The 21,716-nt window shown below is 44.0% G+C and overlaps 1 protein-coding gene across 3 annotated transcripts in view; it reads left to right on the top strand.

Moving 5' to 3' along the window:
* Nucleotides 1–21,716, top strand: part of LAS1L (LAS1 like ribosome biogenesis factor) — a 67,429-nt gene that overhangs the window by 19,308 nt on the left and 26,405 nt on the right. For all 3 annotated transcript variants that reach the window (XM_061599030.1, XM_061599031.1, XM_061599032.1), the window contains exons 9-11: nucleotides 16,450–16,535; nucleotides 17,564–17,770; nucleotides 20,617–20,752. In XM_061599030.1, the coding sequence (XP_061455014.1) occupies nucleotides 16,450–16,535; nucleotides 17,564–17,770; nucleotides 20,617–20,752 (429 nt within the window). The remainder of the gene's footprint in view (nucleotides 1–16,449; nucleotides 16,536–17,563; nucleotides 17,771–20,616; nucleotides 20,753–21,716) is intronic.

The following is a 21,716-nucleotide window of genomic DNA, read 5'->3' as shown; positions in this document are numbered from 1 at the left end:
ACAATGCCCCAGAGTGGGTTTGCAAGCAGGACATGGTGCTCAGTGTTTTGTAGTCAGCAATCTTTGAACGTAGAAGGTGGATTGTTGGCTAAGCACTAAGGGATCAATATAACCCCCTTTTAAAGGCACTTATCCTAGCAAGCATTGCAACATCATATGAAACAAAGTTCCGTGTTGTGCAAATAATCCCTTCAAATCTGCTTGCCTGTAACTTCAAGGTTTTTAAGAGGTTTTTTTCCCCCTCGGCTTTTGTACACCTTTATTTTAGTTCTCTCCTAAGTGCAGATTGTTTAAGACTTGTATTTGACACATGTGGTCACCCTGTGCCTTGCTTGTACCATTCTAGATTGCTGGCAGGGGTGCTCGGAACTGAATACTTCTCTGTGCCTACCCCACAAAACCTCTTGCACAGAGAAACCCAGATGCTTATGAGATTTTTTTAATCTATATGTAATGATTTGTAGTGTACTGTAATGATCCCCCAGCCCCCCCCTCCCCAAATCCAGCAATTATTTGATCTGCCTCCTTTTTTGACTTTGCAGGAAAAAAGTGCTAGTGAATGAAAACTGCCCCAAATCTTGTTGGACTGCTGGGGAAATTGCTGCTTGGTAGCTTTTTGGCAGTTTGTTTGGATTCTGTTTGTTTGTCCAGGCAGGTGTCAGAGCTACGTCATGCAGCGTTGAGTGAAAGGAGTTGCCACAACAATGTGGGTGGGCTTTGCATCTCTCTGGTCCTTTGGGGCAAAAAAAGTAGGGGGTAATAAAACTGGGGGGGGGTTATGTATTTTGCTTGAAGTGCCTCACCTATGTCTTAAGCATTTCAGAGGATGCTCTTTTGCAAGTTCCACTGTTGGGTGTGAGGTGTGTTCTTTGGGGGTGCATGACAGAGCCTTCTATGCAGCTAGTGCAACTCACACTGACATTATTCTTGTTGAGCTCCAGGTTATAAAACATAGTTCTTTGCCCAGGCATTTTTCATGTTTGTGTTAGTTGGTGTTGATGTAGTCTTCTTCAGGGTTCTTATTAAGAGCAGAAGAAGAGCCCTGCTGGATGAGGCCAGTGGCCCATCTAGTCCAGCATCCTGTTCTCACAGTGGCCAACTTGATACCCCAATGGGAAAGCCCACAAGCGGGACTTGACCTGAGCACAAGCGCACTCTCCCCTCCTGCGGTTTTCAGCAGCTGGTATTCAGAAGCATAGTGTTTCCAACGGTAGAACTTAGCCATTGGAGTTAGTAGGCACTGATAGCCTTATCTTCCATGAATTTGTCTAATCCTGTTTTAAGTAATCCACGTTGGTGACCGTCACCATTTGTTGATTGAGGTGTTTTTAGAGTTTTTTATTAGTGCGTATTATATGATTTTGTTTCGTTTGTGTGTTGTACCCTGCCCTGGTATCTCTACCGATGACAGGCAGGCTAGAAATATTTTTAATAAATAATATTTGCTGTGGCTTTTCTCTCCAACAACCCCATTCTGGATCCTTCTAGAGTGGGTTTTTAAAGCGTTTGGGATACTAGGCTTCTCATGCTATTTAGGCCGTTAAGATGCTGTCTCAGTTTGGACAATGCTCTTTCCTGATGCTCTTTCCTCATCTGTGATGGGGAAGTGAATGTGTCCTTTCTTTCCCTGCCCACCTGATGCACCGGTCCTATTTCTAGATGTCCATAAATAGAGTGTTAAGTGTGTAAAATGTAGAGTACATAGGCTCAGATTTCCAGGTTGCCACCCAGATTTCATCTGCTCTATTGATTGCACTGTTCAGGTTCATGCACTTTGGCTTTTACACATGTACACCCTATTCAGACATGCCCAGTCATGGATACGTAGTAGGGGCAGAAAAGCACAATCTTGTTCCCATGTATAGAGGGGAAGAGTATCATCAGAACCTCCCTGCTGTGAAAAAGTTGCAAAGTTTCCCCAACCAAAGAACTTGGACTCCCTTCAGATGATGGCGCATTCATAGCAGCTGTTCTGGCTGCACTCTGTCCTGACAGCACAGAAGAGATGCTTCAGCATCTTCCTCTGTTATTTACTTTTCTGTGTGCATGAGCTTTAAGCATGTCGTGTTGTCTCTTGTTCTGACTATTTTGGCCCTCAGCCTTTCAGCAGGGCCTCCTGTTTTCTAGTGATGAGCCACAAGAAGGAGGGGATTCTCAACACGGGCAACCTCCCCACCCCAAATCCTGCTGAGGAATCTTGATGCGGAGTCAGACCACAGTGCATTCTTGCGATGCATTGCACAAGGAAGGGGGAAGGGAAATGCATTTCTGCTGAAGCTGCTTTCTTTGGGACCAACGCAGGCAATTTGTTCTGCAAGGAGTGCTTTACTGGAAGAAACAGGATTGGCGGCGGCAAGGTTGCAGCAGCTTTTTAAATGGCTATATCCACCATCTGTGGTGTTCATCTGGTTTTATTTCCTGCCCACAGGCAAGGCTGTCCACCCACCCACCCTCTTCCCCAGATCACCCTGCACAATCCAGGGCGCCGCATGTCACAGGCAGGGAGCAAGTATCAGTTTAGTATTTGACTAGGAAAAAATAAAGGCACGTTGAATATAGGTCAGTTATTTTAAAGCATTAATTGGCTTGAATAGTAACAAAGAACAGAGGACTGTGCAGAGTGCAAAAGTTTTCTGATGGACGTGGGAAATTGCCTGACACCAGCTCAGCCTATTTGCTCACGAGAACTTAAGAAGAGATGCCTGGCTGCTGGACCAGGCCAGTGGTCCATCCAAGTTCCATCATCCTCTTCTCACAGTGGCCAACGAGACGCCTCTCTGGGAAGCCCCCAAGCAGGACCTCAGGGCAGCAGAGCTCTCCTGGTCATGATGCCAAGTAACTGGTGGAGACAGAACTTAGCCATCGGTGATAGCTTTATTCTCCACGAATTTGTATAAGAAGAAATGCTTCCACATCTCGCTCAGTATGGCTTCTCTGACAGGCAGAGCCTCTTCAAGTGTTAAGCAGAAGTTCTCCTTCACCTGCTCCCTGATTCTTTGTCTGCAGTTGCTGGGGATTGAACCTGAGAGCAACAAAGAGAAGGTCCTGTTCCCTTCCCGAGGATCCCATTTTATTATTTCGTTCAGAGCTTCTTCCTTCCCATATGAATGTGAACGCAGGAAACTACAAGACCATTTGTCTACTTACCCAGCTGTGGCTATTCCTTGGGGTCTTGGGTCAAAGGTCTTTCACATCATCTACTCGCTGCTGATGGCTAAGGCCTGAGCCTGGGACTTCCTGCATCCAGAGCAAGGGCTGTACCACTGACCTGCGTCCCTATCCCATGCACCAGACTTCAGTGGTTAATTGTGTTGGTTTTGTTTCACGCTTCCTCCTGAGCTTTGAGTTCCTATTCAGCGATGCTTGCAGGAGAGGATGGGGCATGTGTTTTCATGTGTTGCCAAGGGCATGAGTAGATGACTATATCTGACTATGGCCAAACAGGTGTTCAGTTGAGCACAGCTGGAACTAGATATTCTGGAGTTTCCCTCTGTAAACAGCAGTCCTTTGCCCCTGTGTCCTTCTCAACAGCTTGAACATGCTGTTGCTTTGCAAGGTTCTCCACTGCTGCTTGTGAGGGTGGGGAAAGTCACTCACGGTGAGAGTGCGTTGCATCCTGTTATCCCCAGAGATACAGGGAGAAGATGTAGGGCTGTGACAGTATAGCTCCAGATGACTCATGGTAGTGATCCAGACCGTGGGTTACTGTCAGCTGCTCTCCTACTCAAACGACAGGGAAACGCAACTAACCAGTGCTTTGTCAAAAGCACATTTCCTTCCTCACTCCAAATATGGTCACTTGGCTGGGCCCTGAGCGTGAGGAAAAGCCCACCCAGTGAGTCACCTTATTGAGGGCCTTGGAGAACCTTCATGCATCCCAACAGCTTATACTTTGAAAAAATATTTAACTGCTGGCAAAAGTCTTACATTTCACTTTCCTTATGCTGCTCTTATTCCAGGTTTGCTGGCCTCATATGGGGGTAACTGTGATTTTGCGTTCACTCTTCAGAGATCTTGAAATGGACCTAAAATTATTATGCTTGAAACCTTGAGGAAGTTTGGTTTTCCCCACTTCTCTTGTTTGAGGATGATGTTGTGCCTTAAGAGATGTAGATAGATATCCTCAAATTAATTTACCAATAAAGAGTTTGTGAGCCTGCCACAGCCTCCAGCTCCCAAGTGGTTCCGGTGAATTGAGTTTGGAATTTATTCTGTCTGAAGGGTTGAAAGAAACTAGCTTACCTTGGGAAGACAGTTGATTAATTTTTCTTTCTGGCCCAATGACGTGCCACAAAAGGGGAAAATGTTATAGGTACATGTTAGGGTGATTGTACCACTTCAGACTGTAAGGCAGGGGCTGCCAGTTTAGAATCAATCTCATGTAAAACAAACAAATCCCTGCAAGTAAAAATCTAGCACACCCATTTTGTACTAGATTTCTATTTGCAGGATTTTTATTTCTTGTATGGGGCGGGCATTCAAAAATTGTATATATCATCTGTTGTGTATATCGTCTGTTTATAAAGTGATGAAGTCGATTTCACTACCTCATTCGGCCACATGTGTAGGCCAAGCATTAGGTATACATGGACAGGTGAGCTAATTTCAAAGGTTGCTTGTGATTTGGTCCTGTCTTTCTCTACAAGCATCAGTGTTCAGATTTTAATGATCTGTCATCAGTGAAAAATGTTTTTCGATGTGCATTCTCCAACTTTGTTTCTTGTGGAACATACCAACAAAACGCGGGCAGTGTCGGATCAGTAGTATCGGGGGGGAAATAAAACGCCGGAGATGGCAGTAGAATCAAGCGTTTAAGGAAGTTGCAAAGTCAATAGGATTGCTAAAAATAATTGTAGTACAAAGTCACAAAATGTCTATATTTATATACACACACCCCTATACTGGTTAATCTTTGTGCCAAATGGATAACAAGTCTGGAAGTCTATAGAAGTGAAAGACGACCAAACTCAGTGAAGTTATGAAGTGTGCAGTTTTCACACAATCCTGCAGTTCTCACATGCTAATAATAATAATAATAATAATAATTTCATTTGCCTGTTGCTTTATACAATTAAAAGTCTGAGTGACTTGATAAAATACAATGCATTAAAAAGGGGGGGAATTAAAATCACAACAATACAAAATCCATAAAATGCTCCTACAGTAATATGTTAATAAGGACCGGGTCCTACCCACCCCATTAAAAGATGAGCACCAGTGTAAGAGGCAACATTTACTAAAGGCCTGAGTGTAGAGAAAGGTCTTAAGCTGGTGGTTTTCCCAGGGTGAGGCTCATCCATTGTGTCCCAGGTATGCTGACCCCTGCAATTTCCCCAAATGGGAAAGTCAGCTGCATAATTTGTGGTAGAGCGTTCCACAGATGGTTACCACTGAAAGGACCTGTTCTCGTGTGGTCAACCTTCACACCTCCCTTGGGTGGGGCTCACAGAGAAGGGCCTCTGATAAAGACTGCAGAGTTCGGGCTGGTTCATTTGGGGAGAGGCGTTCTTTAGGATACTGTGGTCCTCGCCATATGGGGCTTTAGTCAAAACCAGCACATTTAGATATCTCCTTGTAGAATGTTTTGATGTTGAGACCTGGACACACTCCAGAGTTTGGCACCCCAAGAATATGCAAACGAAAGAGATAAAATCGGAAGTAAAATTTTGATTATATCAAAAAGGGAATTAGCTTAGCATCCCAAAAGGGAATTAGAACATTTACTAACGTTCTTAAGCAAAATCTATTAACAGCATGCTAACACTACGCTGAGTTTAGAAGAGTTTGAAACCCATAGAAGAGTTATTCTTAAAAGCATTCCTAGGAGCAGATGGGAAAACAGATGTGATCAAGGGAAGGGGTGAAGGTGTTACCAGAAAGGAAAAGCGGTGCTGACTAGAGCTGCTTGTTTTTAGGAAAAGACGGAGAGGTTGTCAGGGGAATAAGGGAGGTTTGGGTGATGGGACTTCAGGACTTTTACATAAAATAACTTTGTGATCTCAGACAAAATATGGAAAGGTTCCATTCCTGACCCACAACTGAACTCGTACAAGCATTGACGGAATTGTTGTACAAACCTCCTCGGCAGAAGACCTGCTCTTTTCCTCCCCCTTAAGTGCACACAGGTGTGTTAAGTGTGAAGCCTGGTTTTGTTTTGTTTCGTCGCCTTTTGAGCTTACAGTTCTTGTGACAGTCTCCTTTTTACTTAGCATCTTATTAACACTAGCTCCAATCCATTTTTGGCTTGAAGTCTTCTCCTAGAACAGTGATTCTCAAATGGTGCACCGTGGCACACTGGTGCGCTGCAAGAGGTGACTAGGTGTGCCACGAATATTATGAAAGTATATTTTAAAAATGAGAAGAAACCCATTTGTATAGTTATTTTTATTCATAGTTTAAAATGTGTGAATATATTTTTAATTTTGTACACAAAGTGCGCCAGAAAATGTTTATATGTTTTACAGTGCGCCGCGAACCAAAAAAGTTTGAGAACCACTGCCGTAGAGGATAGTTCAGATCAGTGGTAGGTGCTGGGTGGGGCTGATGGGAGTTGTGATCCAAACCACCTGGAGGGCACCAGGTTGGCAAAGGCTGTTGTAGATGTTCTTCTGGGCGAGAAATTGGAACTGGATCTCAAGCTCTTTGGGGATGTGAATGTGAGTGGTTTGGTTTCTGCTTCCTCTTCTCCCCCACTTTTATTTTACTATTCCTTTTCAGTGAAATTTGGCACATGAGTGTGACTTCAGCTGCAGAACATCTAGAAATTTTCCCAGTGTGTTGAGTGTGGGGAAGTCCTTTGGAGAAGAGGATAGCATTCAGAAGGAAACAGAACTTCTTGGCACAGTCCCCTTGCTTACAGTATCTGTATTTTATTTTATTTATGTATTTATTTTATTAAGCTTATATACCGCCCAACTAGCAACAGCTCTCTGGGCGGTGAACATTAAAAATACAATAAAAATAACACAATACAGTATATCACAATACAAAACTGTACAAAAAACTGTACAGTCTAAAATCAAAATATAATAATTTAGAATTAACAGGAATTAAAATGCCTCAGAGAAGAGAAAGGTTTTAACCTGGCGCCGAAAAGATGATAGTGTTGGCGCCAGGCGCACCTCCTCGAGAAGACCATTCCATAGTTCGGGGGCCACCACTGAGAAGGCCCTAGATCTTGTCACCACTCTCCGGGCTTCCCTATGAGTCGGAACCCGGAGGAGGGCCTTCGTAGTAGACCGTAGTGTACGGGCCGGTTCATATCGGGAGAGGCGTTCCGACAGATATCGTGGTCCCGTGCCATATAAGGCTTTATAGGTAAGTACCAACACTTTGAATCTGGCCCGGAAGCATATTGGAAGCCAGTACAAACGGGCTAGCACAGGTGTTATATGCTCAGACCGCTTAGTTCTTGTTAGCAGTCTGGCCGCCGCATTTTGCACTAGCTGTAGCTTCCGAATCATCTTCAAAGGTAGCCCTACGTAAAGCGCATTGCAGTAGTCCAGACGCGAAGTTACCATAGCATGTACCACTGATGTGAGGTCCTCCTTACTCAGATAGGGACGTAGCTGGGCTACCAACCGAAGTTGGTAGAACGCATTCCGGGCCACCGAGGCTACATGAGCCTCAAGTGTGAGGGAAGAGTCTAAGATGACTCCCAGACTACGCACCTGTTCCTTTAGGGGGAGTGTAACCCCATCCAGGACAGGGTATATATCCACCATCCGATCAGAGAAACCATCCACCAACAGCATCTCAGTCTTGTCAGGATTGAGTCTCAGTTTGTTAGTTCTCATCCAGTCCATTGTCGCAGCCAGGCAACGGTTCAGCACGTTGACTGCCTCACCTGAAGAAGATGTAAAAGAGAAGTAGAGCTGCGTGTCATCAGCATACTGATGACAACGCACTCCAAAACTCCTGATGACCGCCCCCATTTAACATTTTTAAATGTTAAAAAGCGTGGGAGACAGAACCGAACCCTGCGGGACCCCACATTGGAGAACCCACGGTGTCGAGCAATGTTCCCCAAGCGCTATCTTCTGGAGACGACCCGCTAAGTAGGAGCAGAACCACTGCCAAGCAGTGCCTCCAACTCCCAACTCCGCAAGCCTCTCCAGAAGGATACCATGGTCGATGGTATCAAAAGCCGCTGAGAGGTGAAGGAGAATCAAGAGAGTTACACTCCCTCTGTCTCTCTCCCGACATAGGTCATCAAACAGGGCGACCAAGGCAGTCTCAGTGCCAAAACCAGGCCTGAACCCTGATTGAAATGGATCTAGATAATCGGTTTCATCCAATAGCTCCTGGAGCTGGTCAGCAACCACACGTTCCAGGATCTTGCCCAGGAACGGAACATTGGCTACTGGTCTGTAGCTACTGAAATCCTCTGGGTCCAAGGAAGGTTTTTTCAGGAGTGGTCTCACTGCCGCCTCTTTCAGACAGCCAGGGACCACTCCCTCTCGTAAAGAGGCATTAATCACTTCCTTGGCCCAGCCAACTGTTCCTTCCTTGCTAGTTTTAATTAGCCAAGAGGGGCAAGGATCCAGTACCGAAGTGGTCGCACGAACCTGTCCAAGCACCTTGTCCACGTCCTCGAACTGAACCATGATAAGATATGATCCAAAGGTGACTCTTCCTCAGGTGATCTTTGGGAAGGAGTCCCACGGCAGAGTTATCTTTCCAGGCCCTTTGTTTTTTGTCCTTTTTCATGTGTTCATTAGTACCCAAATAAAGGAAGGTATGGATGGGTGAGTAGAGCAATTGGAGGTTTGCCTGTGGCCCCTTCCCTGACCTCCATGCATTTAAAGTATCCTCTGCACCAGGGGTAGCCAACATCATGACCTCCACCTCCCATCACCCTTGACAATTGGTCACGCTGGCTTGGGCTGATGGAAGTTCAGCCACAACTGGAGGGCAGCACATTGGTTACCAATAAAAATGTAAATGTACTGCCTTCAAGTCGATTCCGACTTATGGCGACCCTATGAGTAGGGTTTTCATGAGGCTGAGAGGCAGTGACTGGCCCAAGGTCACCCAGTGAGCTTCATGGCTGCATGGGGATTCGAACCCTGGTCTCCCAGGTCGTAGTCCAACACCTTAACCACTAAACCACACTAACAGGCACTAAAACATGCTGGTTTTACATCCTGAATGCTTGATCTGTGACCCTCCCATTCTCCAGCTACCAGATTGCACATATATAGGCGCTTATGCGCGTTGCGGAGCACGCATGTAGGCTCCCTTCAGGTGCTCCTTTTAAACATATGGAGGGTGGGGCAGGGGGGAGCAGTGGGTATACCCCCAATCCCCACTTTCCTCCACTCGTACTCAGTTGAATGTAAGAAAAGAGCAGTTGTTTTCTTTCTTGGTAGCTGGTGGCTGACCACATCTCTAAATGGTATTGGCCCTTGGTTTGAATTATACTGGGAGGTTTATGGTGTGGAATGACCATGGTAGCCACGTGAGTATGGATGTAAGCATCATCCATTATCTACCTGGGTCTGAATATATGAAATAAAATTGTGCAATCAGGCAATCCAGATTGCATGCCTGTGTAAATTGCAGATTCATGAGAAAAATGCCATACTTGTTTTGCCTAATTTGGCAACTTTTACTTACGTTTCCATACTTTCCTACTCATGGGAAGGGGTAGTAAATTGGGCATGGCATTGAAGACCTGCAGACTGTCAGTGGAATCTTCTGACTTCTAATTTCGGCTGATGTTGTGTGGGCACAAGCACATGATCTGCAGCATATCTTTGCAGTCAAAAGGGCTAGAAATTTGCTTTTTTTTTTTAAGAAAAGAATGATAGTTGGTTTTTCCATGAAGCTGTATTTAGAAGTGCAATCAGTGGGTTTTCTATGCTTCTATGGGACTTGCAGCCCTGCATATAAGGAATGAATGTTCTGCTTGGTATATTGGTGCACCTAATTCAGTACTGACTAGATTCCTGGATTTGGTCCTGTGCTGCCGCTCGTTGATCCTCTGGTCCAGATGTTGTTGAGCAGGATGGTGAACCTCTGGCCTTCCAGACATTTTTTGACTACAGCTCCCATCAACAACTTTGGTTGTCGCCTTTGAACCTCTGCTGAAAACTTTTCTATGCCGCTTATGCAGGCATTGAAGAAAATACCTTTCTGTAATAGTCAATGATTTCTGATTTTTACATGATTTTTATTTTGTGTATATGTATGATTGTGGTAAACCACTTTCATTTTTTAATGAATAATAAGTAGCAGTGCACAAACAGTTTTATAAATAATTGATCCTTCACTATTGGCCAAGCTGACTAAGGCTGAGTCCAGCAACATCTGGAAAGCACAATGTTGACTACCCCATGGACCTAGTCTATATGCACTAATACAGTGGTTCTTAACCTGTGATCCCTGGGCACCTAGGTGGTCCACAGATGGGTTTCAGGGGGTCTGTGAACTGGGTGAAAAAAAAAAAACAATTTCCAACGCAGTAAAATTAAATGTATTTATGGAGGATCCATAGTTTTCGTTGGATTCTCAAAGGAGTCCGTGGTCCAAAAAAAGGTTTAAGAGCCACTGCTGTAGTATCTTGATGGAACATTTTCCCCACTCTTGCCGCTTTAGATTGTTTAAACCAGGAACCTATACGTGCAAAGTGCGTGCCCAGACACTAAGCCTATCCAAACCTATCAGCAAGCAACATGCCTCTGAAGAGCCTTTGTGTTTAGGCTGGAATATGACTACTTGGCAAATATAACTTTAACCAAAGCTATCTAATCTGAGGGATGCTTGGTGGTGTGGCTTCTATGGTTTGGTATTATTATTTATATCTGTTACCTGCTTTATTAGAAAAAAGGCTCAAGGCAACTTAACAAGATAAAATTCATACTGATGAAAACTATTAAAAGAAAAGAAAATTAAAACTATGTACAATACCAAAAAATACCTAAAATTCTCATTAAATTACACAATAAAAAGGACCAATCCTACCCACCCCACTAAAAGATGAGCACCACAACAGAGGCCAGTTTAGTTACCCAAGGTCTGCATGAACAGAAAGGTCTTAGCCTGATGCCTAAAAACTTTTGGCTTATCAATGAAGCAATGGTTGAAGCAGTGATTGATCCCAGGGCATGCCCTGAAGACATACAATGCAGCCATCTTGCTGAAAGGAGGTGGGTCTGGGTCTTGCTGGGTCTGGATAGGAGACCACCTGGAAACCCCACAGATACCACTTATCTCCACAATGGAAGAAAGGTGTGATATAAATGCAATGAGCTGCAGCTGAAAGATGGCCAACATGGGGCCCTCCAGATGTTGGACCCCAACTCCCTTCAGCCCCAGCCAGTGTAGTCAATAGTTGGAGATGATGGGAATTGTAATCCGAGAGCACCATGCTGTGGCTTCTTATTGTGGAGGTCCACTCATGTCAAGTAAAAGCAGCCATTTCAGTTAGATCTGAAATGACATGTGCAAAATGGTGGGTGATGGATTTAAGCGGTTTAGGATGAATAGGGAGTATTAGATTGTGGCATTTGATTTTTATTCTTGTATAGACTTCTTTTAAAAAAAATGTGTGGGTCTTTTTCCTGCTGTGTTTATACGAATGTTCTTGTGATATTAAGTATTTTATTTTTTTGTTATACAGTGTACCGCTTCCAATATTAAAGTCCCCTAGTGCTGTAGAATGACATAAAAACACAATAAGCCATAAAATGGCTAAAAGAATATCAATATCACTATCAATATCCACTTCTGGATCTGGCCCTCCTAATGGTAGTGGTTCCCTAGCCCCCACACAATATGCATTTTGGAACCTGGTTCTCTGTTTGCTATGCATTTAGTTACCTCCTGATATCATAACCAAAGTTTGCATGATGGTTCCAGAGATCAAGGAACAGGTTTTTGTTTGTTAGATATGATTGGATGCTATTTTGCATCAAGATGAACCTTTAAAAACTGCACTGATTTGGGAGGGGGGCATTCTTAAAATTCCTGAGCAACCCCTGGTATAAGCTGCTACTTTCAATATAGCCGAAATCATTTTCAGGACACTAAAGTGCTGTGTGAGATTGTGATTGTGGTTTAATGTTTGAACAATTCTTTGTCACATTGGGCTAGTGGGAGTTTTTTGAAACTTTATTTTTTAAAAATAAACTCTGGAGAGAAGGCACACCCTTTGTAGTTATGGTCAAGCCAGCAAGGGGGTTTCTCAGCAGGTCACCTGAGCTGAGTTAGTTGCACTGAGGTGGAGCTTTGTGGCTGACCAAGTAGGTCAGCATTCGCTTCCTCATTTCATGGGGGAGGATTTCCTTGGTTTCGGAGACATGTGGAGCTGTGGTTTGAGTGCAAGAGCACTGGGCCTGTTACCTTCCACAAACTTTGAGACCTTCATTTTAAAAAGTTTGGAGCTTTTTCGAGGTGCAAAGTCAGATGGCTGTCTCTCTGTTGCAGGACTTCCCCAGACTTTGGATGGGCACTGGAGGGACTCTGAAGAAGCCTTTGTGTGGAGGGGGTGATTTTCACATTTTAAAATACTCTTGAATTTCCAGGGTACAAAATATGCGTGTGAAGCTTGTGTGCAAATACCACGGAGTGCATCTCTCTCTTTTTAAGCCTTTGAAGAAGTGGTCCAGTCCTTTCCTTGCTGCCAGATTAGGCCAGAAATACATTTTGGGCAAGTAAGGGGTTTGCTCCACCATCATCACCTTCCTGAGGCATGGTCCATGGATGCGTGATGCACTGACTTTCCTGAAGCTAAGAAGGGCTAGGGCTTGTCAGTGGCTGCAGGCCTGTCATCACCACACAGCATCCTGGACAGCTACTGATGCCAACTCTAGCCCATCCATCCCTTCATTTTTTTTTCTAGCCTACAAAGTTGTGACTATTCTTTCTTTGTTCAGTTTATATCCCACCCTTCCTTCCAAAGGAGCCCAGAGTGGCAAGCATATCAGTAACAGTATTATTAAAAGCATTCTAAAAACGCATTTTCTCAGCCAAATAGTTCATAGTTGCCAAGACCAGTGTCTTTCAACCGTCAAATGCCTGGATAAACAAGAATGTTTTTAAGTTCCTCCTGAGAGGAGAAAGACAGACACACCTCATCAGGAGGGAAATTCCACCACTGGGAGCTGCCACTGAGAAGGCCCTGTCACAGATCAGCGCCAGATGAGCAGCGCCCAGTGGCAACGGCAGCACCAACAAGGTGTCGCCTGTGAATCATAGGATCTGATATGGTTGATATTGATATTCTTTTAGCTACCTGAGCCCCAAGCCATTTAAGGCTTTGTGTGCTGGTACTGAATTGGGCCCAGTAGTAGCTCACTGACAGCCGGTGCAGCACTTTTCAAGACCGGTGACACTTGGTCCCATTTGGCTGCTTTAAATGGTGAATTAGCAGTTTGAATGGTGAATAAGCACTGGCTGCCACCACTTAGATTTCCCACAATTCCCCCCTGACAGAACATCACACCAGGATGCTGTGGGGAGTTTAAATGGTGTCATTCCTATTGCTGCAGGGGCCACCCAATGGAGGAGGCCCGCCTGAGGGCATTGTGCTAGGGGCCCCACTTAAACCTGGAGCAGGCCCTGAATAACTGCATGGCAAGAAGGGAGACCTTTCCACGATGCAGCAGCTGTGTGGGTGCATCACCGTTCCTGACGGTGCCTGCTTTTCCTCTTTTGTAAGCCTCTCCTACTTCTGAGCTGCTTCCCCACCAAAGGGCTTAGAGTCTTCTGGGAAGGGCTGTGGCTGAGTCGCAGAGCTTTATGCTTTGCATACAAAAGGTCCCAGTTTCAGTCCCTGGCATCTCCAGGTTGGGCTGTGAAATCCTGGAGAGTTGCTGCCAATCAGTGTAGACAGTATGGAGCTAGATGGACCCATGGTCTGACTTGGTATAAGGCGGCTTCCTATGTTGCTCCTTATGTTCTTGGCGTCAGGGTGCTAATGAGAAAGGGGTGTGTGTTTTGGGGTGGGGGTGGGGACAGGAGAGAGAATGCAAAATTAATACAGTTTTGGAGCTTGCACCATCATAGAAGTCCCTGAGCAAATGGACCAGAGGCTGGCTTCCTCCCTGTTCCTTTTCATCTGGTTTTCACTTCCCAGTTTCTGGAGGAACATGTCATTTGAATTATAGCACAAACTGCTATTTATACAGCCTGGGAGAGAGGCTGTGTCTATTTCCAGCAGCTTGGACTGATGGCGCTGACTACAATAACGTGTTCCCTCTCCAGCTAGAAGTTTTCTTTTAGAAACCAACACTGTTATATGAAGCTTCCAGAAGAGTTGTGTCTCCCCACCCTCTTTCATTAGCAGTAGTATGTGCCTGTTTTAGAAACTGATTCCTTCCCCCCCTGTTTTTGAACCAACAAATTTGTCCAACTTGTATATAGCAACTCAAACTGTATATTAAGGATTTATCAGTGGGCTGGTTTTGATTATCAACTATGGTTTTGAGGGTCAGCAATGAGAGTTGGACTTGCATGTTTCTTCCGTCACGTTTGGTTTGCACAAGCCATAGACTTCCTTCCAAACCAAAATGGCTCTTCAGGCATAACACTGAACAATAGAATGGCATAAAGAAAACAAGCAGTCTCCTCTCACATACGGAGATTAGAAGAAACAACCATTCCTGGTTTGTGACAAAACACTCCGAAACAGGCAACGTAGGATCTGCGTCTGCTTAGAAATTAGGATCAGATCCTACTTTGTAGATAAGCTTGGCCATGGGGGTGTTCCAATAAACAATGGTTTATAACTACACCAAGATCAGAAGCAAAGGAAGAAGTGTGCAGACTCCTCAAGACTTGTTTGGTTTGGTATCACATCTGTACAACCCATGAACTGGAAGTGAACCATAGTTTGCATAAACCATAGTTTGCCCGACCTCAGACATCATGGCAAACCGCAGAGGAAGTATGCAAGTCCAAAATGAATTTCTAATGAAGGATTGGAAGTATCTTGCCTGAAATGCAGTATCCACATACACACGTCTTTTAGAATGGTGTCAGTAATGGAACAGCATTACAGGAAGATTGGTGAATGTTAAAAGGTGAGGAATTGTTTTATAAAGTCCAGTTTTATCAGTGGCAAACTCTGCCTAGATTGATGCCCTTATATAATGTCTCCAGTGATGTCAGTTCCCTCACACAGACTTCTGTCTAGAATGAAATCACCAGCTGAGGATGAAGGAAGTGGTAGTCCCAAGGAGCTGAAGGGCACTAGGTTTATATATTTATTTATTTATTATTTGATTTATATCCCACTCTTCCTCCCAGCAGAGCCCTTCAGGTTTCTGAAGGCTGGGTTATATACATGGCAACTGGTGCCCATCAGAAGTGGCAAGGTGGAAGGCAGGGAGGCCAACGGTAGGCAGTGACAGAGGCAGTGACAGGCAGAGCCAACTAATACTGTCCTCCTCCCTGCTGAGTTCTACCAAGGCAGCACTGAGACTGAAGTGAAAGGGGAAGAGGAAGCTGACAAACTCTGCCACCCCGTGGACTGGTTCATTCATTCATTCATTTTATTTGTATGCCGCCTTTCCGCAACAAATTGTGCTCAAGGCGACTTACAACAAGGGGAACAGAAACATTCAAAAACAATTGCAAAACGATTTCCTAATAACAAAACGCAATAAAACAGTAACGTAGCAAGTATAACAGCAAGCCAAAACAACTTTTCAATATTATAAACATAATAAAACAATTTAAAAAAAAAAAAGTTGTAGCATCACCCCTATCCCAGTAAAAAACTGGTTGTTAGAAAGAAGCCAGGCAGGTGGGTGCTGACTGAGGGCAGAGGTTGCTGGGCACTTGCTCATTCACTCTAATGGACCAGCCTCCTCCGGGCTGTGCTGTACTTGCAACCCAGTCTTAAACAAGCAGCCGAAAAGCTCTCACAGGTTCCCAAACTGTGGTCCATGAGCTTCGTTCAGGTGGTCCGCAGCATGTCTGCATGAAATATTCACACAGATTTTTAATTGTGTTTCTGTTGCTTCTTTTATATCCTATATTGTATTTTATTGTATTATAGTTTGAATTCTCTGGAATGCAAGTTGCAATACAATAAAAATACAGGAAATAAAAGAAGCAATGAAAACACGATTAAAAAGCAAAACAGCACATTACAGTTGGTACAACAGACAGAAAAATCGTTGAGTAGTCTGCCTCAGACCATCAGCAATTTTCAGGTCGTCGGGGGGGGGGGTTTGGGAACCGTAGCTCGAACCCTGCCCCATGCAGGACCAAACCCTGCCCCATGCAGGACCAATTGACAAAGGCTCACTTTGTTGTTCCGCCACTCTTTGGATAGCATGAGATGAGTCTGCCACATCAGGCCTCATCTGAGGGGAATGCAAGCATTCATTCATAAAATACAGTGAGGGGTGGGAGGAATAGTTGTGGATCAGTGCAAGATCCATGATGGCAAACGTGGAACATGCGGAGGGCTCTCACTGATTTTTGTTATGGCTCTAGGGAGATTGTGGCTGGAGCCTTGCTTGACGACGGCTTTCTCATTCCAACCGTGGAAGAGCTGCACATCTTGAATATTGACTCTCAAGGTTGGTGCCCTAGATTTCTCTCTTTCTCTGGGTGGACGGGTGAGTGCTTATCGTGTCAGCGGTTGGCCACTCGCAATATATAAAACAAATCTGTGCTAGATCCCAGCAAGCTGAATTTGTTATGTTCAAAGCCATATTAACATTTGTAAGCAATATAAATGAACTGCTTTTGCACTCAATCACCTGCACGACCAAACGTAATTTGGAAAAAAAAGGGGGAGGGACAAAAACAGGAAAAGGAAATGGAAACCTTTTGCCCTTTCCTTTTCCCAGTTACATCTCTATTCATATTAACCCCTCCTCTATTTTCCTCTTGCCTTGTAAGTTTCATTGATAATACAGGAGCGGTTGATGTAACTCTTCCAAGATTTTTTTTTCATCTTCAAAGACTATTCCTGCACAAGTGTCTGCTGCAATCCTGTATGTCTTAAGTTTGTTTTGGTTTCTTCTTCTTTGTTTCTCTCATTCTTCCTTTTTTTCAGTATTTAGCTTTGCACATACCATGGACTGCGAAAAAGATAAATAATTGGGTGTTAGAATAAATTAAACCAGAACTATCACTAGAAGCTAAAAGGATGAAACTGAGGTTATCATACTTTGGACACATAATGAGAAGACAGAATTCACTAGAAAAGACCATAATGCTGGGAAAAACAGAAGGGAGTAGAAAAAGAGGAAGGCCAAACAAGAGATGGATTGATTTCATAAAGGAAGCCACAGACCTGAACTTACAAGATCTGAACAGGGTGGTTCGTGACAGATGCTCTTGGAGGTCACTGATTCATAGGGTCACCATAAGTCGAAATCGACTTGAAGGCACATAACAACAACAAAATTCACATTACTCTGGAGATGGTGATTGTGGTTCTACCCACCTCTCCTTAAAAATATATATATGCAGAAACATAATTTTGAAACTGGAACACTATTGGAGGCAGGTGGTTGTCAAAATATTGTGTGGCTGCTTTTTAAAATATCTACATCTATAAAACATTTTTTCCTTCCCAATGTTGTTGGTGGTGGTATAGAAAGCAAAGAGTGGGATTTTAAAATTCCTCCTACGCTTCTCCGCTTTTGGCAACCCCTTCTGAAGAGCCTGCATTCCAAAGACTTCACACAGACTCTGCTTGAGAAAATGTTCAACAAGCTGAAAAAACACACCCGGGATTCCGAGTGTAGCTCACAGTATCTCATCAAGTGGATCACAAAAATTCTGAAGGCCAACATGCAATCTAGTGAGTATCGTAAAGCAGATACTTCCACTCTGCCTGGTTTTATTTCTTACCTGTTTGTCTAATTTATATCCTGCACCTTTGACATATGATTATATTTCCAAGTGTGGTTAACGGACTAATTAAAAAAAAGTATTACTTAATCATCAGTGCTATTTAACCTGAAGGAACAGGTTTGTAATCTGGGAGTACGTCTGGATTCCAGCTTGACACTGGAGTCTCAAGTGGCTTCTGTGGTTGGGAGAGCTAATGCCAATTTAGGCTAGTTTGCCAGCTAAAGCCATTCCTAGATCAGAGCAGCCTGGCCTCAGTTGTCCGTGTTCTTGTGACCTCCCATCTGGACTACTGTACTGTGCTGTACATGGGGCTGCCCTTGAAGACTAGAGGCTGCAGCTAGTCCAGGATGCAACTGCTAGTTGATAAGGGGGCCAGCCCATTTAGAGCACTACACTGGCTACTAATGAGCTACCAGGTCCAATTCAAGGTATTAGTACTAGCATACCCAGTATCAACCATCTTGAGCCCTACAGTTAGCAGGAAAGGCCATCTTGGAGGTGCCACCACTGGGGGTCCAAGTTGGTGGTGAACCGTGACAGGGCCTTGGTGGTGGTGGTTCTCCATTTGTGGAATGCCCTCTCTAGTTTGGTGTGCCAGTCTCCCTCATTATTAACTTTTAGGATAAATTTTAAAGCATTCCTGTATACCCAGACATTTGATGTCTGAAAGATCTGTTCCTGGCAACCCTGAAATAATTAGCTTGAGAGTAGGTGATTGCTTTTAGGAGTCTTTATATGTTTTTAGAAGGTTGTTTTTAACTGATTTTAGAAGTTTTTAATTGTATTGTTTTAGTATTGATAAAGTTTGTCACTTTGGGCGAAGGGTAAGAAATAAATTTAACAAATAAACAATAAATAAATAATCATTCTTATTTAAAGTAGACTTTCCCAACCTGGTGTCCTCCCTATGCTTTGGAATAAAGCTTCCATTGGTCGTGGGAGTGGTAGTCCAAAACATCTGGAGGGCACCAGGTTGAAGAAGGCTGATATAAGACATACAAACTAATACAGCAAATTATTATTATTGCTTGTTAACTGATGTGGGATATTTTGTTGATTCCTAAAGATTGTGTCTGTCTGGGGGGTGGGGCGGGGGAAGACTCTTTCTCTCTGGCCTAGAAAGACGGCTTCTTCTGAAGCGTCACATTTCTTTGGCTGCTCTAAAAGTAATTTCTAGAGCTAAGAATTGGTTTAAAAATCTTTTGAGGCTGCTGCTTTTTAATCTCTTACGTAATCTTCTTAAATTACAGTGTATATTCTAAAGTCTCAAACTGCTTTTTGAAGGTCTGGAATAAACATACCAGCTCACCTTAAGTGATGTGAGCTTGGGTAAAGGAACACCTTGCCACACAGTATTTAGAACAGACTTGTAAATAGTCACTCACCTGGTCACCTATAGAGAGCAAGCATTGCCTCCAGGTGACTAGTGCAGACAGATGGGTCTGCAGATACATAGGCTAATAAAAATTTGCTGTCGCCAGTAGAAATTGTGAACTTGCATACAAACTTGGTTTAAAGAGAGAAAAGCCACTTTTTATTATTTTTATGGCGTTTGTAGAGCAGACGGTGTCCTGATTGTGTGTGTAAGCTCAACTGCTTGGGATGCTGCCATTGACTCCTGTAGGGGGAAGGGTGGGGTATAAATTTAATAAAATAATTAAAATGGAATACCCCTGCTGCTTCTCTGTGTTGGATGTGATTGAACCATGATTGATGCAGAAGGAATTCCTGCCCCCTCCAGTGGCATAAAGGGGGAGGATGCTTTTCTGAATCATTCCGAAAAGGGATACTACTTCTATTAAGACTTGGAGAAACATTGTTCTAGAATGAGGAGTGGGCTTTCTTATTGTAGCATGTGAATGAATGTTCCTTGCCAGTTTAATTTTCTGTTTTGGGGGGTACAGGTGAATGACAAAACCCACTCATCTCACAGCAGGGTTGCTTTTCTACATCCCGGTTTTCTTTTTTTTTAAGGATACCTTTTCCTTAAGCCTCAAGAAATTGAACGCAAGAATAGCCCTGTTGTACTGGAACAAAGATTCACCTAGTCTAGCATCCTATTTCCAGCAGGGACTTCTGAGAGAAGTCACAAGCAGAGCATGAGGACAGTAGCTGTCCCTCACAGGAACTGCTCTTCAGAAAGATTGCTTCTGAATATGGAGGTTCTGCTTGGCCTTTGATAGAAGTGTCCTCCATGAATTTGTCTAATCTCCCTTTAAAACCATCTGTCAGATGGCATTTAATCTGCTATTGTTCCGAGCAAACTGGCTCCCACCAGTTCCTGTTGTGTTAGTAAAATTTGATACATTCTCCTAGACGTCTCAAAACTGGCAAGTTGTCAAGGTGTATGGGCGTGTACACGGCTTAGAAATGCAAATGATTAAGTGGTATATAAATGTCTTAAGTAAATACAGTAATAAACTGATCCGTCCTGCCTGAGGCAAGTGACAATATAAGGTTAATCTCTCTCTCTCTCTCTCTCTCTCTCTCTCTCTCTCTCTCTCTCTCTCTCTCTCTCTCTCTCTCTGTCTCTCTCTCTCTCTCTCTGTCTCTCTCTGCTCTTCGTTTTTAAAAAAAACACTTCCTGTGAAATGGGTCACTCCTGGTCCCATTTTACAGCTAGGACAACTAAGCCTGAAAGAAAGCAATGCTTGTTCAAAGTGACATGATGGTAGATCTGGAATTTCAGCCCAGGTCTTCCCTTTTCTAAAGCCATCTCATTTGATTATGCAGTTCTCTGTGCAACCTAATTGTTTCTTCCTTGTCTTTTTTCTTCCATGGTTCTGCACGAAGAGAAAAAGCTAAAGCGTTCTTACAAAAGCAAAAGCTCCCCGGAGCTGTTTCTCCATCACGTTTCGCTGCAGTGGCAAAAACTCCTTGATGGTTGCTTGGAAGCTCCTTGCTGGGCAAGCCCCCGTCTCCTGCATCTGTAAGTGTGCAGTCTATTTACTGGAGTGTGCCTGGCGCAGAGAGCTGGGCTGCAGAGCATTAGTGCAGAGGAGTCAGTTCAGGGAACCAACTGATGTGCAGCCAGCGCTTCAACCCCTGCTCTGTCTTACGACACATGTCCTTGGGAACCTGGGTGTGTGAACCTGCCACCCACATGCCCCATGAAACCACCTCCTTGAGGGGGGGGGATCTTTTGCTAGGGATAAAACAAGCACTTTGCACTGAAGTGTGCCTAAATGGTGTGGGTATAACCCAAGGAATGCAGGTCCAAACCAGACCAAAGCAAAGCTTTCTTTTATTGGGAGAAAAGAGAAGAATAACATTACAAAATTACTGGGTGCGTGGCAGCATTAATTATTAATATCCTAACCCATTCATAACTTTAAAGAGATCAAAGGACCCTATTACTATAAGGACTGACAGGCAGGAGAGATTACCTATCCTAGGCCCAGGAGTGGGCAGTGGAATGCAGCTGAAGTGATGTGAAGGAGCTCCGGCCCCAAAACAGGAAAGAATCTGTTTGCCTCAAGGCTTGTGCCGAGACACAGAATCGCTGCCTGTTCTGTCCCTGCAGTCCCGCATTCAGTTCTTTGAGAGCGTAGTTACGAGTTGGAGCTCAGATCGCCATTACCCACCCACCCCTCTGGATCTCAAGCCTTGCTTTGTAAAGACACTTTTTCTCTTCCAACTTCCCTGAAAAAGGAGGTCATTGCACTCTGTGCCAGTACCTCTTGTTTGCTTGGGAGAACTGGAGAAGGACCAATAAGTGTAAAGACAAATTTGAATAAAATGATGTTTGTTTACATGAGTCAAAATGGCAGACAGTGAGTGGAATGGCTTTGTGGCTTGAAACACCAGATCCAGTGTCTTATGTATTTAGAGCAGCCTTTCCTAACCTTTGGGTCCCCAGATATTGCTGGACTACAATTCCTGACCATTGGCCA

Source organism: Rhineura floridana, chromosome 16 (genome assembly GCF_030035675.1).
Source record: "Rhineura floridana isolate rRhiFlo1 chromosome 16, rRhiFlo1.hap2, whole genome shotgun sequence".
Taxonomy (NCBI): Eukaryota; Metazoa; Chordata; class Lepidosauria; order Squamata; family Rhineuridae; genus Rhineura; species Rhineura floridana.
The sequence above is the reverse complement of the archived record's forward strand: the minus strand, read 5'-3'. Positions and strand labels throughout refer to the sequence as shown.